At 45.8% G+C, this 20,371-nt stretch overlaps 1 protein-coding gene across 1 annotated transcript in view; it reads right to left on the bottom strand.

Moving 5' to 3' along the window:
* The window catches only part of ADCY8 (adenylate cyclase 8), a 170,549-nt gene that overhangs the window by 121,881 nt on the left and 28,297 nt on the right, over nucleotides 1–20,371 (bottom strand). The window contains exon 3 of the mRNA XM_011373832.1: nucleotides 3,696–3,826. Within this exon, the coding sequence (XP_011372134.1) occupies nucleotides 3,696–3,826 (131 nt within the window). The remainder of the gene's footprint in view (nucleotides 1–3,695; nucleotides 3,827–20,371) is intronic.

Below are 20,371 nucleotides of genomic sequence, written 5' to 3'. Positions count from 1 at the left end.
GAAGGCATATAACTAACCCCTTGTGCAAAGTTTTGGGAATCAGAGTGTTTAATAGACGCCACACAGACAGATCTCTAAGGCCAGCAAGTTCTCTGGGCTCCTTTAACTGCATTTTGCTTGTACGTGAAACTCTTGTCTGCAGGGTGAATGTGGGGACTGCACATGTCGGCAGGGCTGGCTGAGAATCAACAGTGGGTGGACTGAGCAATGCTGGCGAAGGTGCAAATTCACACGGCACGGGCTGGGGCAAGGAAGAGGAAGGGCTCTCTGGTGGAGGAACTGTTGGAGCCATGCCTCCCGTCACTGGCAAAGGCCTCCAAGCCGAGGATCCTGTGCCCCTCGTGTACCTACCTGGGCTGCGTGATCAGCTCTCATAAACTTGGGAATCTGAGCAGAAGTGATCCACGTTACTTCTGGGCTCAGGTGGTAAAGAAGTGGGTGGGCCTTCGCTGCCCTCTCCCTTCCAAGGGCTGAATGCCAAGAGCTCGACTACAGCTATACAGTGCAGGAGCCTCGGTCCCTGGGTCACCCCCACCACCCATCAGGGCTGTTAGCAGTGGACAGCTGTGTTAACAGCATCTATTAAGTATAAGTCATTGAATTGGGAGGTTGTTTGTTCGAGCAGACAGCATTATCCTGACTAATTACCCTAACTGATACAAGAGTATCTTAAATAGATGGGGGAAAATAGGAAAGAGAAATAGATTTGGGCAGAAGGAACCGGAAACCCAGAAGGCTTCCAGTAAGAAGCCGAGTAGTCGGGGATCGATCTGGTGACACCTCACGCTTGTGCAGCTGAAATCAGCCTGAGTCCAAATGTTTTGACCATTTCAAACAGCTCGATTTTTGGATTAGGGAACCGAAACCCAGAAAGACGAAAGGGTGCAGCAACATCTCTAGGGGCTGCGGCTCACGGGACGCGTTCTGGGATGAGAACCCTGATCCGCCAGCTCCCCGGCCACTGGGCGCCCTGAGGCCCCCAATATACCACACACCGACAGGAGGCAGTGAGCTGTACGAAACATCACTAAGAGTTAGATATTTGTAGCAGACTGCTTTTGGGAAAGGTCACAAAACGACATGACAGAAAAACAACAGAGAAGAAAGAATGAGCCAGGTAGGTTGCGGTGAGGACACCGATGGGGTTGGAGGTGACCTCGGAGATCCCCCTGCTCCTCAGGAGGTGTGCCCGGGGGGCTGAGGGGGAGCAGCTGGTCCAGCTTTGTTCTCAGCCACGGGACAAGGACTGCCCTCCCCAGCTTTTTCCATCTCTGGCCTTATTTTAGCACCCGGCAGCCTTGCAGTGGGCTGGAGAGGCCTCTCTGCCCCGTATGGAGTTCGTCTTCCAAACCCCCGTGGGAGCTGCTTCTGGGAGTGCTGGGGAGAGGCCCAGGGTGCAGGGTGTCTCCGTAGACTTTTCTCCCGTTAGAAACAGCTCCTTTGCCGGGAGCTGAGGCTGCCGAGAAGCATGGAGCGGCAGACTAGATTTTCATTTAGTGCGCTGCGAACTTCCTGGCAAGGGTCCTGGAGCATCAGAACTCAATTTCATGGCTTAAAATAAGTGGGCAGGGTGGAGGGGGCCAGGAAGAATTTAGTTTTCCTGGACTCAGGGAAGCACCGAAAACTGATTAGTGCAGAAAGAAAGTTTCTAGAACTTAAGGGTCCCAAGTACGAAGGTGGGGGTGTGCATGCTTGTGTGATTTCTCCATTTTTTTCTCTGCGGTGACAGGCACTTTCATAATGTCATACATATTTTTCCTATTTTTATATTGATATATCTATCGCTGTCTGCTTTCAGTTGCACTGATTCCCCTGCCCAGTATGCCTTTCCTTCTTCCCTCGGCTGTGACTCGATTTCAAATAAGACAAATAAGAGTCATCTCCTCTAGGAAGGTCTCTACCCACCTCCACCCCCAAGCTCTCACCATCTGCCCCCGGTCTTCCTTCGTTGATGATCTCTTAGCACCCTCTGCTTACTTTACTAATAAGCCCCACCCTGTATTGTAATTTTAGGTACTGTCTGGAACCTGTGGTTCTAGAATTGTTATTGATGAGATCCCATTATCTATGGGCCCAATGACCAGGTTTGGGGCGCATCTTTCACCACCGTTGTTGTCTGACAAAGGGCCTTGGCCGATTCAGGCATCTAACCCGGTGGAGCTCAGCTCTTGGACGAGACCTATCCTGATCCGCCTGCTAAAGGGTTGTGTTGGAATCACGCTCTCTGCAGGCCTCGCTCCCAAATGAGTGTGCCTGCCTGCCGGGCCTGGAGTCGCCAGAGATGCTGGTAAGTGGGGAGAGTTGTTCTTTCCTCCTCTCCTACCAAAGTTGGGAGAAAGCCACTAAGAAGGTACACGGACCTTTTTAGACCTAGTCAGTGTGTGGACTTCTCCCCCTCTCCCCTTATCTGGGAGATTTCTGCCCTATGATATTTGGGGGTGGGAGATACGGTTCTATTGTACAAGCTGAAAATGTCAGATATTTGCTTTCCGGTCACTTCTTGCAAACGATTGGGCTCAGCCAGTGGGCCACGTCTGCCCCAGGCTCTAAGTTGAGACGCGGAAGCAGGGGAGGAGAGAGTGCGGGCAGGGCAAAGGCAGCCACATCCAGATCCTGGGGGCTGCAGGAGGCACTGTGGCGGTGACAGCTGGGATGGGGACAGGGTTGGCGGCACAAGCAATGTGTTCTTCAGCAACAGTGGAAGCAGGGTCCTCACGGGTCTCGTGCTCTGCTGTGATTTTGCTTATGCTTCTAGCTTCATTCTGGCCCATTTCCTGAGCCTTCCTCTTTGTCCTTCACCAATCACTCTAAGAGACACCATGTGGCCTCTGAGTACATTTCTTTCAAATCAGCCAACATTGGGTTCTTTTTTCTTGCCGCTAGAAAACACGACTGAAATAATATGCCTTGTGCTCTACTATATGCTTACTCTGTCCTATATATCTTCACTCACTGTGAGGTAGCTATTAAAATGACCATTTTACAAAAAAAAAAAAAAAAAGATCCTGAAATTCAGGAGGTAAGTTTCCCAAGGTCACACACAAGGAATAGGTAGAATGGGGGTTCTAAAGCTGGTCTGCCTCACTACTGATTTTCAGTACATACTACATTGTCTAGTGCAGTGCTGGGCCCAGAGAGAACACTGATGACTGGATGAAAGATGGAAGAATAAATGAATGGACGGATGGGTGGGTTGGTGGATGGGTGGATGGACGGATGGACGGATGGAGAGGTGAATGGGTGAGTGAATGAATGGATCGAGATGGGTGGGTGGGTGGGCAGATGGATGGGCACATAAATGAGATGGATAGATGGCTGAGTGAATGAGTGGATGGAGAGATGAGGAATATAAGGCAGAGAGACCTATGCGATCATCCCTGAGGCCTCCAGATCACATTCTGGGATGATTTTTCCAGTCACAGTGTAAAAAGCTTTTGACCTTCCCACTTAAAATGTAAAAGCAGGCGAGTCCACTGTAAAGGAACCAAGCAGTAAGTCAACTAGTGAACATAATTGCATTGCTCTGACATTCTTCTCGAGCCTCAGGGTAGACATGCAGAACTCTGATGAATAACCATTAGTTAATAAATTAATCAACCACACGAAGAGCAGCACCGATGTTCAGGCGAACGGGGGCCGCGGCCAGGCTCACACAGACCACATGGAGACCGGGGCGGGGGTGTCGCGTGCCTCACCTGACGTTCTCATAGCGATGGATGTAGATCCGATGGAACTGGTGCTGTGGGTGCTCGTCCTCCACGTTGGTCATGTCGTTGATCATTTCCAGGACGACAAACCGGGGGAGCACGGACAGCACGAGCCGCTCCTGGGAAAAAGCAACGGAGAGGGGCAGGTTTGTTAGGGGGACCAGATCGATGGGCGGACAGCGTGGAAGCCATGGGGGCTCTTGGCTGGATTCCCTGAGGAACTGCTAATTTCATACCGTTTTATGAAATGACGAATCTCTATCTGCTGCTTGTTAGTTGCCAGGCACTGTGCCGGCGTTGAGTGTACAGTGCTGAACCACATGGATGGGGGGGTCCTACCGTTATGGGGCTTACATTCTAATAGGGGGTATAGACATTAAATGTCACACGGTTACACAATGTGACAAGTGCCATGCAAGAACGGATCATGATCCGAGAGTACGATGGTTGATGACATGATTCAAATCAAGGTCAGGGGCGACCTTTCTAAGGGACTGATGATATTTAAACTGAGACCTGAAAGTCTGAAATGGGCCAGCCCAGTACAGTGCAAGGAACTAGCAAGTACAAATGTCCTGAAGCAAAGAAGGTGGTGACAGAGAGCACGGGGACAAGCAATGTGGTTGGAGGTAGCGATGGATCTCGTAGGCCTGAGTAAGATGTTAGCGTTTAATTGCAACGACACCTGGAAGCCATTAAGTGGTACTACACTACACAGAGGAGTGACCTAAACTGACTTAGATTTTAAAAGACCACCCTGGCTGTGGTTTGGAGAATGAATTGCAGGGAAGGGGCCAAGGGTAGAGGCAGAGAGACCAGTTGGGGTTGGGGAAGCTCCTGCAGTGGCTGATGTGGGGTAAGATCTTTGGGACCGTCAACCAACTGAGATGGCAGGAGAGAAAGAGAGCATGGCTACGGCGATGGCTGCGTCTCGCGTTTGGTTGATGGAGAGAGTGCGCTATGTTTATTGAAAGAGGGAACATACAAGAGAAACCAGGTCTACGAGGCACTAGCTCTTTATCGAGAGAGGAGGAAGTGAGATGCGCGTAGCCTGAAAGTAGGGACCTAACACTTGGCAGGATAATATTCTTCCATTGTGATTGACACGGTAGATAAAAAAAAAAAAAAGCAAACAAAATAGCAGGTCGACTAGCAACATGAATTACATCCTAAAAAGGCCAAGTGTTGTGGAAACTGGGCAAAAATCTGGCTCCTTGGCTATTTAATTTGCTCTAGTATGGGATGGAGCTTAAAACAGATGCATTCTAATTACCATAGTTTCTCACATATTCATAACTGTTTATGGATCTTAAGTATTATCACCACCCATTCTTTCATTTGTTCTTCCCAAAACCCCCCAAATAAGCAGGCACAGATAACTATTTTCATTGAATGGACAGACCGAGTCTAGGAGAGATTAAATGACTTGCATGTCCTGAATGGTTACCAAGTTGCAGTGCCAGGATGCGATTCTTTATCGTGTTATGTCTCAGTGGGATTCTTGGTGAGATGGGAAAAGCCATGGGTTTTGAGTCTGATGTGACTCTGGATCCCACCTTTATTCCTTAACAGCAAGGTAGCTTTAGGTGAGCTACCTCATCTCTGTGCCTTATGTCCCTCATTTGGCAAAGAGCTGTGATATCATCTACTCCAAAGGGCTGCTGTAAGAATTCAATGAAATAAAATACGTAAGGGGCCTGGTGTTAACTTCCTGCCTCCTCTCTGCTCTACTAAACCGTGTTCTCTTACAAAGGGCTTTGTTAATGAAGTGCCCACTGCGCCTCATATGATGAGGCTCTTTCCTCTCTTGAAAGCTGTCTCATTGTGAGACTGATGCTTCTTGCAAACACCCCAGCATCATGTCCATTTCATGTCCATTTGTGCTGTCCGTCAGCTTTCCAGGTACCTGTGGCCCTGCTCACACAATCACTGCTGAATGGGAGTGGGTGCCTATCATGGCTTTGTGGGGCACTCGGTGTCTGAAAATAGTAGGTGCTAACTAAATGTTTCCTAAGCAAACACATGGACACATCAAAGGAACAGACTGTGTCCAGCTCATGTGTGTATGTCCTACGGTGGCCAACAGAGTCCCTGGGATGGGATAATTATTCGTTAAATACATTCTTGAAGTGGCAATGCACTTTCCATCCTCAAGTATTACATCGATGCTTTTAAATAAAATTTTAAATAAAATTCTTTTTACAAAATAAAATTGTAATACCAAAATTCTTCAGCACTCGGGCATGCCAGTCCCCTAGCCAGTCCTGCTACTGGCAACTGCCCCAATTTCTCTCTTTGCAGAGCATTTTCTACGAGACATAGGAGTTTGCCTGGAGTCTGCTTATAAAAGCCTATTTCAGCACTTTTGTTTCCCTCAGATTTGTTGACTCCTTGAGAAACATCATTCAAATCCCCTGAAAACACAATCTAAAAGCAAATGGGAATGTTTGTTCCTTAATGCAATTCTCCCACTCCTGCTGAGGCACAAGAAATGACTTTCCAGCTCAGGGGGTCAGAGGTGTAAGAATCTCTCCCGGAGCCAGACTGTGGCCCTGGTGGCCTCTGTGCTCCCATTGGGCACATCTTTTCTCCTGGGCTTTTTCCATTTGCATGAAAAGGGAGCCCGGGTTGATTCAAAGTGGCTCCTGTCTGGTTTTCCTCTCGTCTCATATAACACACTCTATTCATGGCATCAAAATGGCTTCATGGGCATCAATTGCTACAGTACATCTGAGAGGAAGTCAAGGTGAAAACACCGAGGGGTGAGAGATCTTTATTTTATGCAAACGCTTTTGAGGAGAAGAGAGAGGGGGCCCACTCTGGGCTTCTGAATGGCTTTGGGAAGAACTGGCCAGTCTCCAGCTCCTGCAGACTGAGAGGCCTCTGATTAACCTCTCTCTGCAGTGAAGGTCCAGGCACCGGTGCGTGACTTGTTCTGGGGTTATCGACAATAGCCTGTTTTCATTGATCATTCACTATGTAGCACGCCATGCGCTTCGCCTATGGTATCTGATCGAAACGTCGCGTTAATCACAGGAGGTGGTAAGTTGCGATTTTCATCCCGTTTTACGTCTGAGGATGCTGAGATTCGAAGAGGGTCGGTGGAATGGGGCAGCCTACGTCGTGCGTGTGGGGAGTGCACTGGGGAGACCAGCGGCCGTTTTGAGGAGATTCTTGCTCAGTTCCACATGTCTGCATAAAAACTCTGTTTGTTTGGGTCAAACATCCAGTCCTGTCTAAGGTTCATGGTCAGTGGTACAGGGTGACAATCAAGAGCATGACCATTACCATTACTGAGGTGACAGTTACGAGGAGGGCGTGCTATGTGCAGAGAGAAGGAAGTCCCAGAAAAGTGGGGGACTTGGCAGGAAACGAACGTGGACAATACAGTAGCGAATGCATGCGTGTGGGAGGACCGTGTGCGTAAAAGGGAAACCTACACATGGTCCCTTCCCCAGGGGTCTGGCGCCAAGGGGAGGGACACAGAGCAGGAAACCTGAAGAGATGGGAAGTGGGGGAAGGGCAGTATCATATGGCTGGTGGTCCCGTGCGTTTCCTCCTTCCTTCGTTTGCTCAGTCATTGCCAAATGCCTACTGTGTGCCAGGAGCCTCCTGTGCACAAGGCCAGCCAAGGCCCCGGCTCCTTCACAGATGACGGCTCGGATCCTGCCACTTAGCTATGTGACCTTAGGCAAGGAACCCAGCCTCTCTGAGCCTCCTTTTCGTCACCTGTAAAATGATAACGATGGCCCCCTTATGACATCACTGTCAGGACCCAGTGAGGTATGTCTTTTCAACACACATAGCAGCAGTGGCATACCACATGTACGTGGCGAGTGGTCTGTACCAGCTGCTGGCAATAAGGGGTCCCTTGTCTGTAGAGGATTTAAAACGATAATAAAAGGACCAAAAAGACTAAAAGTTGTTCTGCCTTTTACAATCACCTTTCACTGGCAGTTTTGAACAATGTCAGTGATGAAATACTCCTCTCTACTCCCTAAGAGATGACTTAGCAGAGATCCTGGCCTATAGCACACCCCCTTCCCACGCTATTAGCTCTCTGAATGTGGAATGGTCCATGATAATGGTCATGCACGCCTGTGTCATCATCTTACCCTAAGGAAGGCTTAGCTCACTCGTGGCACCTTTAGTTGAGGTCTGACATATGAACAATGTTAGCATTAAGAAATAAAAAAGGAAGGCTCTTTTCCCCACTTTTGGTAATAAAATGATAAACCAAGGGCAAGATGACACTTGGGCAAGATGTTAAGCTCTCCCGAAAGGAATTTAGTCAAATGCAAGGAATAAAGAACATTTTCGCTGAGCCCAGAAGACATGAGGCATCAAATCTGCTAAGCAGCCTCTCTCGAAAATTCTTTTTTAAACACTTCTATGGCTTGAGGATTTCAGAGTCTTTTTAGAGAGTGCTCCGAGGTTCTTGCATATAAGTTTTCCTACTTTTCTAAGACACAGAAAATACTACTGAGCTTTGCGCCATTTTCAATAGAAAGCGTATAAGTTGGACATCACCATCGGGGGAGATGAATTTGAGGTTTTATTTGTCATGTGCTCACTAATTTGTCTCGTTGTGGGAAAGTTACTTTATATCTCCAAATCTGAGTTTTCTTAGGTATAAAAGGCAGACCTTGAACCAACCCTGTCCTGCACTCCTGCAAGATTTAGAATGTGAAGGTTAGGCTGAGGCTATTTTTCCAGCAACTTTTGCTTTTTTTTTTTTTTTGCTGGCAATCACAGGTATAGAGATATCAGTTTTCAAAATAACAGCCTTCTGGTGTCCAATCACAAGATTTGTGGCTGTTCGGAGAGTGGCCATTGTGTGTTTGGCTGGCAGGCCTGGGAGGTGGCATAGCTCTGGCACTAACAGCTGTGGCAGTGGTGCTTTCCTGGTTTCTGCCCTTCACAGAGAATGAGAAGCTGGTCCACCAGGTCTGCAGAAGGGGCATCGATGTCCTAAGAGAAGATTTAACCCACCTCCAAGGCCAATGGACAAGAGGAGTCCTCGTTTCATGGCGGCAGGGGTGAGGGGAGCAGGAAGGCGTTTTACAGTTTCATCAACACTCAAACATCCTTTCTGAAAGTCATCAGGCCCACAGCGATGTGTGCCCTGGAAGTCCTCCTGACTACATATCTGCGAATGTCACCCTCACACATCTTTCTCCCCTTCTACCGCCCACCGAAAGAGCATGCACACTTCGTTCTATTTGACTATTCAATTCAATTTCCTTCAGTAAACAGTAATCATGCTGATCCGTGCCAGGCTCTCAGGGTGTTCCTGGTGCTAAATAAGACTCCAGCCCTGACGAACACCCGGCCTGTGGAGGATGCCAACGCAGGAGCATCCCTACAGCTTAATTCAATAAGCTCTGTTACAGAAACAAGACCCTGACACTTTGGGGATACTAGTAGTGACATGGGGGGGCCTAGTGGAGAAGTGGGGCCTGATGGTGCCTGTCCCTCAGTCATACCACAGCATTTATTTCAAATAAGTCTCACAATGATTCAATGAGGTGGGTTGGTTTATTCCAACTTAACAGATAAGAAGACTGAGGAACATGTAGTTACATTCCTTGTCCAGGTTCCCACAGCTGGTAATAATGTGCAGAGGTGGCGTCAAAACCAGGTCTGTCTGACTCTACTTCAGACAAAGCAATTAAATAGAAACACAGTAGGCATTTTCTCAGAAATAAATGTTTCAATGAAATTCTACCCCTGAGAAAAATTAGTAGTCACAGGTGGATTTGGCTTTGGACAATTCTCAGCTGCATTTGCTTCAATTCTGATAAACTTCTTTCATACCACAGTAACTTCAAAATCTGTTAGAATAATATCCTGTCATCGGTGAAGAGGGATGGGGCCTAGGTTTTAAGAGCTACCAAGTGTTGCTTCGATATTCTAAAAAGCCACTCATCTTTGGACAACTACAAATCTTGGTTGGAGGAAAGACCACCACATTGTGAGGCTTTTTTTTCTCCCCAAGAAAAATATTTGGACAGACATGGTAGAACAAGTAAATTTGTGAACTGGCATCCATGTCTGAAAACAGGTAACCACTTGGGTTTTCACAAGGTGAAGGCATCAGTCCAAAAGGTGTGGAGAGGGAGAGAACATTCTGTCTGTTCCGAGGGGGCAGGGACAGTGGCCCGATGCAGGTTCTGTGGTCCTGGGACTTAAATAACTGGAGGGATCCTCGTTGAGAAAACCATCACGAAGCATAACTGCAAACTAGCTAGGGCTTTGGAGGACCTGGAAGAGAGGGCCCTGAAGCTTACATTCTATCAGCTTCAGCTAAGTCTGCTTTTGAGCAGGCGAACTGTCTTTCTCACTGTAAATCATGGATGGTGCCAGCACCTTGGAGCACTGTCTGACCTGTGGCTGCCTGTGGACAGACAACACAAATCATTGCCTATTTTAAATATTAATATGCAGCTGTTTCCATAGGTACCTGATTATAATTATGCCACAATACATGTTTCAGAATGCTATCTAGTATCTTTTTTAAAAATTAACTTATAATGTTTTTACATCCATCCACTGAAACTTTAAAAACATTAAATTTATGTTTTATCTTGATATGAAACAGAACTTTTCACATTTATTCAAGAATATCATATTTTTATAGCAATGAGAGTAGGTCTAACTTGAAAGATTGATTAAAATTCAGATGATTCCCTTGCTTGCGGCATTATCAGGAGATCATTTAAAAATAATAAAAATGATAATAACTTATATCTGCAGTATGTGTACAGTTAAAAAAGTACCTTAATGTGTACTAGCCCATTTAATGGTCAAAAGAATCCTGGAAGGTAGGAATTAGTAAAATGATTTTACAACCTGAGACTCGAAGCAATTTGCTCAAATTGCCAGCAAATGCAGGACACCAAGCCACATACCCTGCTTCTGCTGTGTCTCAAATAGCATGCCTGCCTAGGCTAGGCCAAAGCTCTTAAGAAAGAAACTGGGTAAGAGGCTGGAGGACATGGCAGAGGTGGTGTGGCTGCTGGCTCCTTAGCTGCTCACCTCCACAAATCGCTTGCAGAATTCACACAGGTCGGGCGCCGGCCCCCGTGGCCTCTGCATCCCCCTCCTCCCAGCCTATAAAAACAATAGCTGGTGAGATGATCACTTTTCACTCCAGTGTTTAATTATGTCAGTTTTCTGCTTGTGAGAAGAAGAAGCATCAAACATTCCTCATTTACATTTGAAAAGCAGAAAATACCATAATCGGTAGGGCTTACCTGAAAAATACACGCAATATTCATTCATTCATTTGTTCTCTTTTAGTATTTCGATCGACAAATGCCTCTGCTACCCCTGAGGGGTACCCTCTGCTACCCCTCACCCCTGCTCCCCTTACAACATAAAGTGTAAATCAGTTGTCTTTGATTTGCCCATCTTTTCACACTCCAAACAGCTCAATTTTTTTCTCTCTCTTTGTACTTAAAATCAACTCAGTCTCTGGTCTGAGAATTTTGTTCTCTGTGGAATATATTAGTTTATGATTAAATCAAATGCTTAAGAAAGAGCAGACAACTAAGAAAGACAATTCTACTACCGACGACAGACCTTCCTGGGTCCTTACTACGTGTCAAGCTCTGTACAAGAATCATCTCATTTTGTTCTCACAACTCATGAGGTAGATGTGTCCGTTATTGATAATCGCAGATGTGGAAACTGAGGTGCAGAGAGGTTAGGTAGTTATCCCAAGGGCACACAGTGAGTGGCAGTGCCTGGAGGTGAACCCAGGCATCTGGATCCATGAATAAGTGAGTTCTGAGCTCTAGGCTCTGTGCTATGGAGGCTGACTTAGGATTTGTCCTTTTTTGGGGGTACGGAGGATCACCTGGGGCTGAGTCTCATGCCACAGTCTTTTCCAGTCTTTGTGTAATCGATTGTGGGTCATCACCACTGCCCATTTCTACATCCGACAAACTGTTAACTGGCAAACGCACATGTACTAAGGTATGAGCGAGTGGCAGGCACTGCTCTCTGCCCTGGGCAGAGCAAGGGATGAGCTTCACTTTGCCTTCGCCGTGCATGCAGTCTCGTTGGCAGAGAGACTGAGAATGACTGTGATTAAATATTAATGATATTACAATAGAAGTCAGCCCAGGGCACCACCTGTCTCTTGCATGTTCCGAAGAGACACCAGGACAATAGATGTGAAAAATAAAATGCTCTGAGCTGTTGGAGAGTCAGGAGGTGTAAAGATAAAATATTTACATCTTGGTGATTAACCAAATGCAAACTCTTTTGGACAATGGGAATGAAGAAGGAGGAATGGATGGCATAGGGAGTCCAACAGGAAAACCTAGCATCCAACTGACTAAGCAGAGAAGGAAAATTCTTCGTCAACATTTGTCAGTAATATTCTCATATTTGGGGAAGGGGCCTTGTGGAAAGGCTCCTTAATTCAATCATTATTTTATTCATTTGATACAATATTACTGAATCTCTAATACCAGGTTAGATGTTATAGGGGGGTGGTAGAGAAACATGAGCCCTCTTTTGATCAAGAAGCTTGCAATGTAGTGGAGAGATATATAACATACCACATGTATATATAAGATAAGTTAGAAAGTGTTAAGCTTGCCAAACTCCCGTTTATTATTAAAAAATTCCATCTAAAAAAATTTCATTTTATTTTTATTTCTGGGCTTGGTCTACATTCTATGTCCTATAATGTAGTAACCTGATTAAATAGTGATAATACATTTGTTACTATTAAAGCTCTGAAGAGGACTCTGAGAAAAAGCCAGTTAATGTGGAATTTTGCTTGGATTTTGGTGACTTAAGTGAGCCCTAAATAATGCAGGCAAATCGACCAAGTGTGTTGGGTGGCCCCTGGATCAAGCTGTGCCTGAAGCCTGTGAGGAATGGAACTCACTAAGTCTAAAGCTGGTTTGGCAGGAGGAGAAGACACTTTGCGACATGGTCTTCCAGAGTTCTTATCAGCTTCTCGCACTTGGTGGGCAGGTAGGTGCAAAACTGGAATCTTTAGAATAGTTGGGAGGAGCCAGGAGGGCCTAAGAACCCCACGTGAGAAAGCAAAGGGAACTTCCTGGAAACGCCCACTACCCTTGGACTGGCCCAGCTCTCCTGCTGCTGCTGGCTGCCAGCAGTCCTCAGAGCTCCCTGGTTTAGAGATCTCTCCATTCTAGTCTCCGCCTCTTTCATCACATGGCATCTGCCCCCGGGTTTCTTCTGTCTGTCTCTGTGTTTCTTCTTGCCTTGAGAGCAGAGTCCTCAGCCTGTCTCAACTCTGTAGGCTCTGACCGCTAATCAGGAATAGTTCCAGTGTTTTTAAAAGAAAATTTGGATTCTTTTGATTTTTTTCATAAATAACGTTTAAAACAGCATTGCATCATAGTAGCCCTTAACTGAATCAATATGTTGCCTTCCCGATGGAGATTCCAACGTGTGAAATGTTCATAATCAGCTGGCCGCTGTCTCGCCCCTTCCATGTCTGTTCCATCAATTACGTCATATCTTTACCAGGAGGCAGCAGTTTTTGTCTTCAAATCCGCTTGTATTGGTTGTATTTGCTGCTGCTGTAACCAAATCTAATTGAGTATGGTGTAAACGACGAAATATGAGTGTGGAACGAAAGCAAGCTTTTGTTTCTTTGAAAAATACGTTAAGTGCTTTGTAAATATTCAAAATTTCCTTCTAAAAATTGCTTTCAAAGTGGGTATGGGCAGGATTTGCAAAAGATTAGAAACAAACAAACAAAATTCTAGAATTGTTCTATATTCAGATGGGTCTAAAAGTATTTTTTGGACTATTTGTACTCTCTTATTTTGAGTGTGGTTTATGTAAAATAGAGGATACAGAATTCCCAGAAATGGACCCATTCACAAATCCAGCCGAAATATGCTATTTTAGGCATGGATCATTTAAAAAAAAACAAAAACATTTATTTCACCCCTGTTCTATTCTGCTATCACTTTGGAAATGTGCCTTGAGCTAGGTGCAGGCAACGGGCACGCCCTCCCTTCAGCACTTTCTAGTTGGGCTGCATAGGTTTCTAATTCCTATTTCCTTAGTCAAAATTTCCTGGACAGATTTATGAGATAAAAGGCCCCCACTTGGCTCTTGGGCTGCTGGTGGCTTCCCCAGGTTGGAGTAAAGGCTTGAGGGCAGTGATGGTGATCCATTTCTTCTACCTAAACTGCCTCGGGAAATGTTAATTGTATGTAAATGAGCACGGGGTGATGGCTTCTCTTGGAATCAGGGGGAAATTAGTGCTGCTCAGGAGGCCAAATCTGAATAAGAATACAAACAGCAAGAAGGAAACCTGTGGTTACTGGAATCAGCATGTGCTCTGCTTTAAAACTCAAGATATGGCTCAGGTGGTTCAAAAGTTCGAGGGCCAACCTCGGTCTCAGACACTCATCTTTATTGCTTGATTTCCTCAGAGCACCTTTGAGATGCAGAAGGTTTTTATTTTGACAGATGAAAGAGCCAAGATTCAGAGTTTAAGTGACATACCCAAGGTCACTCAGGCTTCCAGTTGGCAATCAAACCTGGGTTTGTTCTTCTTCAAAGCTTTCACTACTCCCACCATGCCAGAAAAATGCAAAGAGCGTGCTGGAAAGATTGCAAGGAACCAGGCAGCCAGAGGGAATGCAAGAGTTCACGGTCCACCCACATGGGGTAAACACAAGGCTTGGGGTGAAGTCAGCTGCCACAGGAGGGTCGCAGGCCAGTAGCACTGGGCCTCTGCTCACTGCCCTAAATCTCACCAGCAGTTAGAGGGAATCAGAGTGCCAACCACAATACCAGGCAGAGTGTGAAAAACCCGCGTCGACTAAAAATTTCTGAGTGCCAAAGAAAAAGAAATAGCTCTTGACTGGAAACAGTAGACGAGGCTTCCTGGAGGAGGAACATCTGAGCATCAGACTGGGGCGTTAGCGAGATTTTCACAGAAATAGCCCTAACATTTGTAGAGTTCTTTACAGTTGAAATAACACTTCTTCAGGCATTATGCTATTTGTCTCTCAGAACACGCCCATGGGTTAGGGCAAGAATGATCACTTCCAATTGAGAGATGAAGAAACTCACGTACAAACGGGTTCGACAGCTTGCTGAGGGTCACACCAGCGAGTTGGAAATTGCAATGGGCCAACCATTAGGGCAGCACTGTCCCATAGAAATATAATGTGAGTCACCTATGGAATTAAAAAATTCCCAGTGCACACATTAAAAAAAAAATGAAAAGAAACAGTTGAAATTCAAGTCAACAGTACATTCTCTTTAGCCAAATATACCCCACTATTGTCATTTCAACGAGTGCTCTACATGTAACCGACTTGTAAAGAGATGCTCTGCATTCCTTTTTTGGTATTGTCTGCATTTTGTACTCACAGCGCATCTCAGTTTAGACGAGGCACATTTCAGGCGCTCCATCTCCATGTGTGCCTAGTGGCTACTGCACTGGACAGAGTAAAATTGTCCTGACCCCTAGTCTTTCTGCTCTACTGAACAGCCTCACAGATAGAATGGAGAGAGATGGGAGTGGGGCCTCTTAGGCAAACGGAACAATGGGAGCATGTAATTCAGGGTCTTAGGAGGACACAATTGGTACTCCAAAGGAGTACTGGAAAAGAGTTTAATGAAAAGTGAAGGAAGCCAACAATGGATGGTAAAGCACCTAAAAGGGTAGGAAGAGAAGATCTACAAATACCAGTGGAACCTGGCAGATCCTGTAGCTGCTGCCTGACAGGAGCTATGGCCTTTGGTCCAGAAATGCAGCCACTGCCATTCCACAGGCTGGCAGGGTAGGAGATTTGCTCTCCAATCTTCTAATCTCCATCCAGCGCCTCCACTGGCCAACCCCAAGCCGAAGCTAGAGGGCAATGAGCCTGTTGATACATCCATAACATTGAGCCTCCTGTGGGGCATGGAGAAAGGCAGAGGAGAGGAATAGAGATGGGATCTGGAGGGCACACAGGGGACAACCAGCAAGCGATCAAAGGCGCAGAAGTGGGGGGTGCGTTTGCTGGTCCGGGTGAGCGATGGAGTACAGGGATGGAGGTAGCAAGCGACAGGATTGAAAAGTCACGCTGGAGCCAGGTAGTGGATGGGCTGTAATACCAGGGACTGAGATCGGTTTGCATTTTATGGGCAGCAGCAATCCATGGGAAGGCTTTAGTGTGAGGTCTCTTATCATCAAAACTGGGCACTAAGAAGATGGCCCCGACAGGTGTCACACTCTGCGCTGGGGGTTTGAGATGCGAATTACATGCCTCACCTTTCAAATGAGAAATAGATATGGGAAGTATATGGGAATCAAGACCAGTTACTTCATTACTGGCAAAGGAAAGGCGACTGTGGATACAAAATGAGGAGAGCCTCTGGTTCATGCCTTCTTTCTGTACTGGGTTCAGCTCTCCAGCCGGAGAGGGCAGCTGGGCCACTGTGAGGCTCGCTGCCTTGGTGGGCTCCCTGCTGGAGGAGAGGATCCACATTTTTACCCCACAAAAAGTCTAGGGCAATGAGTACATTACTCTAGATGGGGAGGGGCAAGAATAGACAGAGAGAAAACAGTGGCTCATACTCTGTACATTCATCCTTGAGGTCTGATATGGGTGTAGAGTCTCCTACTTCACAAAGAAAATGGGAAAAAGCAAAACACGGCTTCTTTTTCAAAAGGAATATTTTAGGGTTAAGTGACTCCGGGTGGCTAGACCAATTCACACTAGTTAGAAAGTGGTTAGCACCAGTCAGAAAGCTATTTTGTGGGAGGGTTTAAACGGTGTTAGAAAAAGAAAGATAGGGACAGTTAGTACGTATGTGCTGGCGACAGCATCACCAGGAATTGGCACTACAGTCGGTGTGGATGGAGCAGGTACAAGGATGCGTCGCATTGAGAGGAAGTCCGTTTCAGGGGGATGAGAGGGTCATGAACAGGCTGAGCCGGTGGTCCCGGTGGGACAGGAAGGCGAAGCCGTCTAACAGGATGTTGATGACGGGCACCAGGCGTGCAGAGAAGTACAGGGTGTTAGAGATATTGACATGGCAACAGTCCAGAAGCAAAGGCTGAGTCATGGTAAATCACCAAAGTAGAGACGAGAGGCCAAAAATGGTTATTTAAATTTAAATTAATTAAAATTAAAAATCAATTCCTCAGTCACACTAACCACATTACACGTGCTTCTCCACAGTCGTGTATGGCTCATGGATAACGCATGGCTGTTGGATAACGCAGATAGAGAATATTTCCATCATCATGAGGGATTCTCCCGGACAGCATAGCTGTGGAGCATTATATATTGGGGCATGATGATGACTGGAATAACCTTTTACCTTTTCTCCCAAGAAAACCTGAAAGAAATGAAAGCACAACTATGAAAAGAAATAAAATGAAGCCATGACAGAAGTGGAGCCCAGAGGCAGAGAAGCTTGTAGGAGTAAGATGGTCAAAAAGATGCCTCTAGGTGAAATTTACTTTTTTAAAATTTTGCTTAGGCAGAACTCCATCTAAGCTAAAGTCACTGATCTAAAGAAATAGTAAAAGGTGAAATTAGACTGGCAGATGGAGGAAGTTTAAGTTGGTGAAGAGATTGGACGTCCGGTTTTGGAGTGCAAGGACCCCAGAAATCATATCGCAAAGGCAGAGTATTTCCCAAATCTATTCATTCACAAATATTTTTTTGAGTAGAAGAATATTCAGAAAACACAATTATAGCACTCATTATATATTCATTGTCTCCGCTTTTCTTCCCAGCTTGGGTTTTTCCCCTTCTGGACCCACAGCTATTGTGAAGAACATGAATGAAACATATATCCAATCTTCAAAGAGTTTGTAATGTAGAATTAAAAACAAAGTAAGAGAATAGCAGATTGTAGAAAGAGATGAACTCCATAAGCAATATACGAATGAAACACTCACGGAGGTCACAGCTGGGGGGAACAGGGAGGGTCTTTGTAGAGGAGGTGACATTTAAGCTGAGCTTTGAAGAGTGCATGCCGTTTAGGGATGAAAGGGGCATTACACCAGGTAGGGAGAAAAGCATAAGCAAAGGCATGAGGGTAATAGGTGATAGGAATGTTCAGGAAACCAGGAATAATCTAGCATAAACTAGAGAATCGTTATGTAAAATATATTTATAACAGACAAGGATGAATGTGACGGATGGTACACAGGTGGTTTGAATGTAAGGGGTGGACAATAGCAGAAAAATGGCTTGATGGTGGGAGGCTCGAGAGGTTTTTGGACCATGATAAGAATTCATCGAGTTGGAACAGAAAAAAAAACAAATTTGCTGTGATTCTGCCACTTTCAGGTCAACTTTGACTCTTCCTTGAATAAAGAAATGAATGAATGAATGAATGAATGAATGAATGACAAAGCTCTGGCTTGCTAGCTAACACTTATCTGTAGCTTTAAAAACTATTTCCTAGATGCTATAGGACACTAACTTGGAACTGAGCAGGAAACCCAACTTTCTCACCCAATCTATTGTCCGAACCACTAGCTTACATCAACGTTGTCTAACAGAGATGTTAAATTTAAACAGAACCGCTTTAACACAGCTAAAACATCTGCTGCATTTAATAATAATCTTCCTGCTGCTGTGACATATGGCATCATCAGAAACTTTATTCCAGTGCCCCCAGAGCTTCTGAAACGCTCTGAAATGCCATGATTACCATAAGTAGGTTTCGGCAATTCTCAGAGCTGAAAGAAAAACAATTAATTCACTTTAATATTTAAAATAAGCATGGGCCATTTGGATCATTTGGGAGGAGAAGTGCGATTACAAAAACTACAATAATTAGAATCTAACTCCCCAAAGAGAGACGTTTAAAGACATGGCTTCCAGATGGAAAATTCCCCGAGCAGGTCTGTGGAAGACGTGCTCGGCCCAGTCTCTCCTGAATCAGACGAGCATCCTCCTTCTGCCAAGATTCTAGTGGGAATCACAACAGGCACAGGAGAATTAGTTCGACATGACCCTCATGCAGGTGGATGGGAAGCCAGGAGCCAGAGTTTGAATTCCATATAACTCAGTTAAATAAACATTAATCAGAAGATCTTATATTCCAGCCACTGTGCTGAATAAATACCAGGGAATCAGATGAACGAGACAGAGGCACTTCCTTTCATTAGTCCTTATTGGCCACGTAAAGAGAGAAATGCAGATGAGTAAATGGCACAAATGCTGGGAGGTTCTATAACGGAGTTAACGTTAAGGCGTGCTGCAAGCACAGGAAAAACATTTCGCCTGAACCCGGGGAGATGAAAGCGAGCCTCATGGAGGATGCTGGAGTGGAATTTCCAGAGTCGAGACATTAGGAGGGACGGGGACTTTCCAGGCTGAAAGAACCACAGGGCACAGGGTAGCGAAACAGTGGGTCAGGGAGCTGATGATCATTCGGTGTGAGTGGCGACGGGGTCGAGGAAGAAGCTGAGGGAGGGGACAGAGGCTAGATCCTGCAGGGCCCGTTGGGCCATGTATGGGCATTTGGATGTTAACCTTGGAGGGAACATGGCTACTGAAGTTTTTTCCTGCAGAGGAGAATGACTTCAATGTCATTATCATCACAGTCCTCTCTAATGTGCCTTGAGCACAACCCCTGCCTTGGGAGAATAACTGTTCATCCTAATCCTTAATCTTCACCACTTGGAGGAAGGTATAATTGGTGATAAAATTGTTAAAAAAAAAAAGAAAAAGAAAAAGAACAAAGTCCTTGCCTCTCTGAAGAAAAGGGCCAGTATATGCTCAACCTCCTGAAGTCAATCATCTAAAGTAAACATGTCCACATTTAGGACCATTCAGTCATTTCTGCCAGCTACTACGGGAGGGGAGGGAGATGCTGCAGAGAGCCATCTTCAAGGAGCTCTGTTGGAAGCCTAGTTTGAAAGAGACATCGAGCAAAGGTTTCTAACAGTTGCTGGTCTCTCCTGCCTGCTTGCTTTTGACCTGAAGCACCACGTGTGCAAGCTCCGGTTATCCAAGGAAGATGCTTGTTACCCAGGACCTCGAGCATCTCATCATGCTGCGGGGGCCGCCACCTCAGAGGCAGTGTGGCTCACGTGCCGTGTGTCCTCTAGCTACGGCTTAGCGATGTTTCTTTGGAAAAATGATTAGTAACCACTATTAAATACTGATGATCTCAGTCTTTTCATAACCATAGACTCCATACTGGTTTTCAGGCACTGCTGGGTGGGTTATATAGAGGGGTGAGCTATGAGTCACCCTTAAGGGGCTCGCAGTTTACCTCAACAAACAGGCATGCAGTGATCGAAGTCCAGTGTGGCATGCTGTCATAGGGACCTGTAACAGATTTTCTTCATTTTGGTATCCACGGCACATCGAACGATGCCTGGTGCATTGTTAATAAATATCCATTTTTCATCGACTGGAAAGGTGCCATGGTATGCATTGAAGAAAGTGCACAACTTTGTAAAGGGTAGCAGAGAAAACCTGCTTCCTAGTGTAGCGGCACTACATCAGATGTATCGTAACGTCAGTATCTTTGCAATTCTTTCTTCCCTCTCTTCCAATAATTAAAGTTCTATTCATCCTCCAGGCCCAATCCAGAGTAGAGATGGAGCTCTGTAACTCCACCATGGAAGGATGGATGGATGGATGGATGGATGGATGGATGGATGGATGGATGGATGGATGGATGGATGG

Source organism: Pteropus vampyrus, unplaced genomic scaffold (assembly GCF_000151845.1).
Source record: "Pteropus vampyrus isolate Shadow unplaced genomic scaffold, Pvam_2.0 Scaffold232, whole genome shotgun sequence".
Lineage (NCBI taxonomy): Eukaryota > Metazoa > Chordata > Mammalia > Chiroptera > Pteropodidae > Pteropus > Pteropus vampyrus.
This window is presented reverse-complemented; position numbering and strand designations above follow the sequence as displayed.